At 43.6% G+C, this 9,151-nt stretch overlaps 1 protein-coding gene across 6 annotated transcripts in view; it reads left to right on the forward strand.

Moving 5' to 3' along the window:
- GJC1 (gap junction protein gamma 1) overlaps positions 1-8,765 on the forward strand; it is a 38,432-nt gene extending 29,667 nt beyond the window's left edge. For all 6 annotated transcript variants that reach the window (XM_044247753.1, XM_044247756.1, XM_044247751.1 and 3 more), the window contains 2 exons: positions 5,139-5,214; positions 7,146-8,765. In XM_044247753.1, coding sequence (XP_044103688.1) covers positions 7,166-8,356 — 1,191 coding nt within the window. In that variant the 5' untranslated portion in view covers positions 5,139-5,214; positions 7,146-7,165 and the 3' untranslated portion in view covers positions 8,357-8,765. The remainder of the gene's footprint in view (positions 1-5,138; positions 5,215-7,145) is intronic.
- The last annotated feature ends 386 nt before the right edge of the window (positions 8,766-9,151 follow it).

Genomic DNA, 9,151 nt, shown 5'->3' on the forward strand with positions numbered 1-9,151 from the left:
TTGTGTGTGTGAGTCTTTTTGAATTATGGGCTACCATGAATTGCAGTATTCATTTTCTTTTTTTCTTTTTTTTTAAGATTATATTTATTTATTTGACAGAGATCACAATAAATAAATAAGAAAGTTGGATGACATGTTCTGCTTAGAAATGGCAATTCCAGAGAAGCAGGCAGAGGGGAAGGCAGGCTCCCTGCTGAGCAGAGAGCCTGATTTGGGGCCCAATCCCAGGATCCTAGGATCATGGCCTGAGCTGAAGGCAGAGGCTCTAACCCACTGAGCCACCCAGGTGCCCAAATTGCAGTATTCTTTACTTAAAAATTCATCCTAGAAAAAATAGTTTTTCCACCTTTGAATTTAATCAAGAAATTGATCGATGAGACTATATAAAATAAGAAAATTTGAAGCAAGACAATAAACTGAAGTGTTTACATTAAAGATCAGATGGTTAATGTCTATCTATACTATGTTGAGAATACATTCTCCAAATAAATGGGCAAAAGTCTAGAAATAGTCAGTGAAGGGGGGTGGATATGGGATAACCACCCTGATGTGGTTAATGTCCTGATACATTAAAAACAAAAACTGAGGGGCGCCTGGGGCGCCTGGCTGACTCAGTAGAGCATGCAACTCTTGATCTTGGGGTTGTGAGTTTGAGCCACATGTTGGGTTTAGCAATTACTTAAAAATAAAATCTTTAAAAAAAATTTCAGGACACCTGGGTGACAATCAGTTAGGTGTCTGCCTTCAACTCAGGTTATGATCCCAGGGTCCTGGGATTGAGCCCCACATCAGTCACCTTGCTCAGCAGGGAGGCTGCTTCTCCCTCTCCATGCCTCTTTCCCTCTCTCTCTGACAAATAAATAAAATCTTTAAAAAAACAACATACAGGGGCACCTGGGTGGCTCAGTGGGTTAAGCCTCTGCCTTCAGCTCAGGTCATGATCCCAGGATCCTGGGATCGAGCCCCGCATCGGACTCTCTGCTCAGTGGGGAGCCTGCTTCCTCCTCTCTCTCTCTCTCTGCCTGCTTCTCTGCCTACTTGTGATCTCTGTCTATCAAATAAATAAAATCTTTAAAAAAAAATACAAATTGACATAATTTTTAAATGCGATTGGCATCTATGTGAAGTAGCATAACAGTGCTGATGAGGTTGAGGTGAAATTGTAATTGTTCTTTGCCAGGCATTAGTAAATTGCTAGGATCTTTTTAGAAAGTTGGATGACAATGGTGGCTCTGAAGGTTAAGGGTCCAACTCTTTTTTTTTTTTTTTTAATATATTTGTTTGTTTGTTTATTTATTTGACAGAGAAAGCACAAGCAGGAAGAGGGAGAAGTAGGCTTCCCGCTGAGCAGGGAACCCGATGTGGGACTAGATCCCAGGACCCTGGGCCCATGAGGGTCCAACTCTTCATTTCAGCTCACACACTGATCTCAGGGTTGTGAGTTCAAGATTCACTTTGGGCTCCACGCCCAGCCTGGAGCCTAATTTGATAAACAAACAAATAAATAAATAAATAAGAAAGTTGGGTGACAGTACAAAGCAAGAACCATGCAGGTTTACATTTCCTTTGACCTAATACCGTTTCCTAGAATTTGTCTATAGATAAATTCAACAAAAGCATAAAGAATCTATTTTTTCAAAAAGCTATTAAGTTCAAAAGTAAGTCAGTGTAAGTCAGTTGGGGCTTTCTTAGCAAGAAACTTTGAGGTATTTGCCATCTCCCTCCTCTCCCCACCACTTGTCACATGCTCTTCTGTCACTTCCCTTCATAGATAGAGAGTATGGAAATGACTCTTACTTTTTCATGAGAGCCGTTCACGGGTAAATTACACACTCTCACTCCCCATTCCTTATCCATGTCTGTTTGCTGAAACAGGGAAGTCAGAAATGACTATGTCCTGAATTTTAGGTTTCTGATAGCAGAGCAAAAAACGGCAGAAGAGAGGGAACTGTAGTAGAGCAAGAACACAATGAGACCACACTTGGTAATGACCTGTTCTGCTTAGAAATGGCAATTCCAGAACCCACCCTTCTACTCATTCCATTTTCTCTCTCTCTCATTACCTCCCTCTCTCTCCCCGCCGCTCCCCCCACACACCCTTGGAGTAGTGTAGTCTGATATTTAAGCCATTCTCTTTAATGTTTGCAAGGAAAGGAAAGGAATTTGGAAAGAGTATCAAATCTGTTGACTCTTTAGTAGGATAGTGATGGCTGCCATTGATTTTAGGAAGCCCATGGTTATTTTAGAAAGAAAATTTCCCAGGCCCCTTTTTATGAGATGCTGAAATTAAGTTACTAAACACAGCATTGCTGGGACGCCTGGGTGGCTCAGTTGGTTAAGCAGCTGCCTTCGGCTCAGGTCATGATCCCAGCATCCTGGGATCGAGTTCCACATCGGGCTCCTTGCTCGGCAGGGAGCCTGCTTCTCCCTCTGCCTCTAGCCTGCCACTCTGTCTGCCTGTGCTTATTCTCTCTCTCTAACAAATAAATAAAATCTTTAAAAAAAAAAAACAAAAAACCACGCAGCATTGCTTATACTCTAGCTGTGGGTGTGGGGTGCTTTGGCACTTAAAAATGCCCCTGGGAAAGCAGGTTCTAAGGGTTCACCATTTTCTTGGCCTACCCCACAACTTAGCCAATGTGCAGTGCTCACTTCCGGTGTGTTTCACTGCTTTATAACTTATATGAGGTTTGAGGGACATACTCCATTCCTCCTCCCCCAAAAAACTTAGATTATTACATGAGATTGTGAACTGTTGAGAGATTCTTTCATAGCAATAATTACTAAAGATACTTGTTGGGGTGGCTCAGTCAGTTAAGCGGCTGACTCCATTTCTGCTTAGGTCTTGATGTCAGACGCATGGGATCAAGCCCCACATCAGGCTTTACACTCAGCACGGAGTCTGCTTCAGATGCTCTCTCCCTCTGTCCCTCCTGCTTGTTCTCTCTCTGTCTCAAATAAATTTTAAAAATCTTTTTTTAAAATGATATTCATTTGTCTTTGGTATGGAGGAAGGTGTAGAGGATGAATTTTCTAACTAATTAACAATAGTACTTTGATGATTTTGACTCGCTGGAATAAACAGAATTTCGGGCTTCAGGGGAAGTGCTTTTGATGGGGTATTTGGGAACAGTCTGAACTTGGATGTGAATCATGACGGGAGTTCCGTGTTGGAAACTTGAGTTATGTCACCATTTAAAGAATCTATATTTCTGTGTTGTGGTTTTATAGCTTGTGTATTCAGTGAGAGAAGTGCTGAGCTTATAGACTTTAGGGCTGGGAAGGTACTTGAAGTCCTATGGTGAGATGCTTGTGTGCTCGGATTCTGTACATAAGGAGATACTCATATTTTGTAGGTGCCTGGACTAATATCTTTTCTTATTTTCACCGACCTTTTGAAAATCGCTCTAGGGGCGCCTGGGTGGCTCAGTGGGTTAAACCTCTGCCTTTGGCTCAGGTCATGATCTCAGGGTCCTGGGATCAAGCCCTGCATCGGGCTCTCTGCTCAACGGGGAGCCTGCTTCCCCCTCTCTCTCTGCCTACTTGTGATCTCTCTTTCTGTCAGATGAATAAAATCTTAAAAAAAAAAAGAAAAGAAAAGAAAAAAAAATCGTTCTAGGTTTTTTCCCTATATCTTAACCCCTTCCCAGATTTTTCTAAGTTACCATGAACTTGTAACACTTATGGATTGTTTTAAATTTATTAAATTAAATGATAGCCAGTGAACAAATTTGCCACCTTATGGATGCCTCTTAGCCATAGCTACTCAGAGCTGGTAGAACTTGATAATAAACAATACTTTATCCTGGGTTGGTTGGTTGGTTTGTTTTTAAGATTTTATTTATTTGAGAGAGAGACAGTGAGAGAGAGCATGAGAGGGGAGAAAGTCAGAGGGAGAAGCAGACTCTCCAAGGAGCAGGGAGCCTGAAGTGGGACTCGATCCCAGGACTCTGGGATCATGACTGAGCTGAAGGCAGTACCTTAACCAACTGAGCCACCCAGGCGCCCCTTAAGATTTTATTTTTAAGTAATTTCTATACCCAGCACAGGGTTGAACCCATAACCCTGAGATCAGGAGTTGCATAGTTCACCACCTGAGCCAGCCAGGCGCCCCTGGGACTTATTTTATTTTATTTTTTTAATCACAGTACAGATGCAGGTGTTTTCTTTCTGTGAGCAGTTTCTTTGTGTGAATTTATAAATCACCCCATGTGGATTCGGATGTCCCAGTGACTGAGAGCCAGCTGTTGGGTGTTTTAACTAAACAGCTTACTCCCAGTTGACCGCTTAAATCCCGGTGAGAGGTATTAGCTGCTCAGAGCATCTAGGGTGAAGATTTTCACAAGGCTTTTTGTGACCTGTTTTAAATTTGTTGAGATTTTTCTGCTTTGGCTTTTTCCTATAGGTGCCAGAGTTGATCTGCTTCAGATTTCCACAAATGACTCATCTTCCTGTCATATTTTCTTAGACTACAATGATTTAAGATTATCTCTGGGTTACTTTTTTTTAAGATTTTTATTTATTTATCAGAGAAAGAGCGGGGAGAGAACGAGCACAGGCAGACAGAATGGCAGGCAGAGGGAGAAGCAGGCTCCCTGCCGAGCAAGGAGCCCGATGTGGGACTTGATCCCAGGACGCTGGGATCATGACCTGAGCCGAAGGCAGCTGCTTAACCAACTGAGCCACCCAGGTGTCCCACTCTCTGGGTTACTTTTAAACATAGTTTTTTCTACTGCATGCATTGGGAGGAATAAACAGTGGTATTGAAATTCAAGCCTGGGGCGCCTGGGTGGCTCAGTGGGCTAAGCTACTCTGCCTTCATTCAGCTCAGGTCATGATCTCAGGGTCCTGGGATTGAGTCCCACATCGGGCTCTCTCTGCTCAGCAGGGAGCCTAATTCTCTCTCTCTCTCTCTGCCTGCCTCTCTGTCTACTTGTGATCTCTGTCTGTCAAATAAACAAATAAAATCTTTTTTAAAAAAAAAAGAAAGAAAGAAATTCAAGCCTGTTTCTAGCTCATGCTGATTGATTCCTGCGCTCCATAGAAAACTTCATTTCTTCCTGAAAATGGCACTTTAGTGATTCATTATTTTCTATGGGAGGAAGCTTGTGACCTTCTTTTGTCTTTTTTCCTTCCAGAGGGAATCTGGAAAAGTTGTAAGCAAAACATCATTTCTCTAAGAAAGTACTGGGTAACAGAAGTTCCGGATAACAGGTAAAGCATAAACTTCAGTCATGCTGATAATCACCGATAATCTGCAAAAGTAAACTGGGAGAGAGAAGTCTGCTTTGGGTCAGGTGTTGCGTTAGGGATTTTAATTTTTTTTAAAGATTTTATTTATTTATTTTTAAAGATTTTATTTATTTATCTGATAGAGAGATCACAAGAAGGCAAAGAGGCAAGCAGGGCCAGGGGGTGGGGGGCTGGTTCCCCGCTGAGCAGAGAGCCTGATGTGGGGCTCAATCCCAGGGCCCTGAGATCACGACCTGAGCTGAAGGCAGAGGCCCAATCCACTGAGCCACCCAGGTGCCCCAAGATTTTATTTTTATTTGAGAGAGAGTAAGAGAACATGAGAGGGGAGAAGGTCGTAGGGAGAAGCAGGCTCCCTGTGGAGTCGGGAACCCAATGCAGACCCAGTCCTGGGACTCCAGGATCGTGACCTGAGCCAAAGGCAGTGGCCCAACCAACTAAGCCAACCAGGCGCCCTGCATTAGGGATTTTATATACATCACCTCATTTAGATGATTTTTAGTAGGATTCTGGGCAGAGATCTAAGACTCTCAGAATAAAGCTGTCCTTGAAAACGTAGTTTCAGGGGCACCTGGGTGGCTCAGTGGCTTAAGCCTCTGCTTTCAGCTCAGGTCATGATCTCAGGCTCCTGGCATCAGACTCTTTGCTCAGCGGGGAGCCTGCTTCCCCTTCTCTCTGGCTTCCTCTCTGCCTACTTGTGATATCTCTCTCTCTCTCTCTGTGTCAAGTAAAGAAATAATTTTTTAAAAAATATTTTTAAAAAATGATGTTTCAAATGGATTTGCCTGTTGATTGGATTTAATGTCCTCACAGTTCAGTTTGGAAACATTTTTAACATCTACCAAAAACAAAGTACAGCAACATAGAGAATCCTAGAATCTGTTACGCTGTGCAGCCCAGCTAGGGAGTGACTTCCTAGTTCCTTTCTGTCTTTTGTTTTAGTTCTTGATCGTTGCCAGTTATTTGCAGCTGTATCATCTCCTTAATTCTTTCTAATACTTTGTCACAGGTCTAAAATTTAAATTTCCTCATACAGTGCCTCTTTACAATGGAGTCCAGCTCAAGTGTCCACATTATGTTTGTTTGTTTGTTTGTTTGTTTGTTTTTAAAGATTTTTTGGGGGGGGGGGTGCCGAGACCCAGGATGTTTTTAAAGATTTTACTTATTTATTTGACAGAGAGAGATCACAAGTAGACAGAGAGGCAGGCAGAGAGAGAGAAGCAGGCCCCCTGCTGAGCAGAGAGCCCGATGCAGGACTCGATCCCAGAACCCTGAGATCATGACCTGAGCCAAAGGCAGTGGCTTAACCCACTGAGCCACCCAGGCACCCTGTTTGTTTGTTTTTAAGATTTTATTTATTTATTTGACAGAGAGAGAGTGAGAAAGCAAGTGTACAAGCAGGGGGGTGTGGCAGGCAGAGGGAGAAGGAGAAGCAGGCTCCCTGCTGAGCTGGGGGAACCCGATTTGGGACTCGAACCCAGGACCCCAGGATCGTGACCTGAGCTGGAGGCAGTTGCTTAACCAACTGAGCCACCCAGCCGCCCTCCACATTATGTTTTTAGTGATAACCTCACCATGACTGAACAGAATAAGCTACACTTTGTTCTTTTTTCTTATTTATATCTCACAAATAAGTCTTATGACATGATAGTATACATAAAGAACCCAGTATGCTGAGTCTGAGAAATATATCTCAGATGGTAGCTACAATTTGACCTTTGGGACTAAGGAAGACCGGAAAGCCAACCAGACTTCCAAGGGTTCTGCAGCCCCAAACAAGTGCTCACAGACTGAGCTGTATTATTCTACGTGAGATAGTGGAGCGTGAGGTGCTCTTCATGCTGTCATCTTAATAATTTGTTGATTTTCCTTTGGGGTTTTTCCATTTTTATCAGGGCAAAGCAGTTCGGTCACCATGAGCTGGAGCTTCCTGACACGCCTGCTAGAGGAGATCCACAACCATTCGACATTTGTGGGGAAGATCTGGCTCACTGTACTGATTGTCTTCCGGATTGTCCTTACGGCTGTAGGAGGGGAGTCCATCTATTATGATGAGCAAAGCAAATTTGTATGTAACACAGAGCAGCCAGGCTGCGAGAACGTCTGCTATGATGCCTTCGCGCCCCTCTCCCATGTGCGCTTCTGGGTGTTCCAGATCATCCTGGTGGCAACCCCGTCTGTGATGTACCTGGGCTACGCCATCCACAAGATCGCCAAGATGGAGCATGGCGAAGCAGACAAGAAGGCGGCTCGGAGCAAACCCTATGCCATGCGTTGGAAACAGCACCGGGCTCTGGAGGAAACAGAAGAGGACCATGAAGAGGATCCCATGATGTATCCGGAAATGGAATTGGAGAGTGAAAAAGAAAATAAGGAGCAGAACCAACCTAAACCCAAGCATGATGGCCGACGGCGGATTCGGGAAGATGGGCTTATGAAAATCTACGTGCTGCAGTTGCTGGCAAGGACCGTGTTTGAGGTGGGGTTTCTGATAGGGCAGTATTTCCTGTATGGCTTCCAAGTCCACCCATTTTATGTGTGCAGCAGACTTCCTTGCCCTCATAAAATCGACTGCTTTATATCTAGGCCCACCGAAAAGACCATCTTCCTTCTAATAATGTATGGTGTTACAGGCCTTTGCCTATTGCTTAACATTTGGGAAATGCTTCATTTAGGGTTTGGGACAATTCGAGACTCGCTAAACAGTAAAAGGAGGGAACTGGAAGATCCGGGTGCTTATAATTACCCTTTCACTTGGAATACTCCATCTGCTCCCCCTGGCTATAACATTGCCGTCAAACCAGATCAGATACAGTACACCGAACTGTCCAACGCTAAGATCGCCTACAAGCAAAACAAGGCCAACATCGCCCAGGAACAGCAGTATGGCAGCCATGAGGAGAACCTCCCAGCCGACCTGGAGACTCTGCAGCGGGAAATCAGAATGGCTCAGGAACGCTTGGATCTCGCAATCCAGGCCTACAGTCACCAAAACAACCCCCATGGACCCCGAGAAAAAAAAGCCAAAGCGGGGTCCAAAGCTGGGTCCAACAAGAGCAGTGTTAGTAGCAAGTCAGGGGATGGGAAGACCTCCGTCTGGATTTAATCTTGGCGGGGCTTGAAACCAGTGCTTTTCCTAGTTCATGGTAAGCAGCGGCTCACTGAATAATGACTTCCATTGAGTAAACATTTGGCTCTGGTTATCTTCAGGGATGCTGTTGGCTCATGATCCAAGCTCAGGGGACTCTGAAAGCGGGGCTGGGACAAGGGGAAGAAAAGGGGAAAACACAGTGTTCCTGGGCACATATTCCAGCAATAATACAGTTATGGAACTTTACATTTATGTCTTCCAGATCTGGAAAAGAACAGATATATTTAAATCATTCTTGTTGAAAAGTTTTTGTATGTACAGTATTATGGTACTTTTTTTAGTATGAGAATTTTTTTTGTATTTGTATATTGGACCACTGTAGTTATACTTTTATATTAAAGGAAAAAAAAAATCCTTAAGGTAATGGCTACTAGGCTAGTGTTATTACTTTTCAGCAAATGCAACCCTGGGTCTAAAGGTTTCATAGATGCTACACCTAATAAAAGTGCCTCTTGTGTTGCCAGGAAGAGTTTAGATATGTAAGGAGCCAGAGGAGGAAGCATCAGTTTTTAGTCTTCGAAAGAAAGTCCACAGTAGCGGGAGGCTCGGGTCTTTTCTCCTTTACTTAAGAGGTTCTTGAGTCTCATTCATGTACCGAGACTTGTATCTCATCTTTGAAAACCTATTTGTGTTTTCAAAGGGTATAAATGATTCCCTGCAAGATTCCTGTAGTTACCAAGCATTACCAGCATTTCCCTTGGTGGTGTGTATATAATTTAAGTGCTTTCAAAAGGCTTGCAGACAGAGGTA

The sequence above is a fragment of the Neovison vison genome, chromosome 5, assembly GCF_020171115.1.
Source record: "Neovison vison isolate M4711 chromosome 5, ASM_NN_V1, whole genome shotgun sequence".
Taxonomy (NCBI): Eukaryota; Metazoa; Chordata; class Mammalia; order Carnivora; family Mustelidae; genus Neogale; species Neogale vison.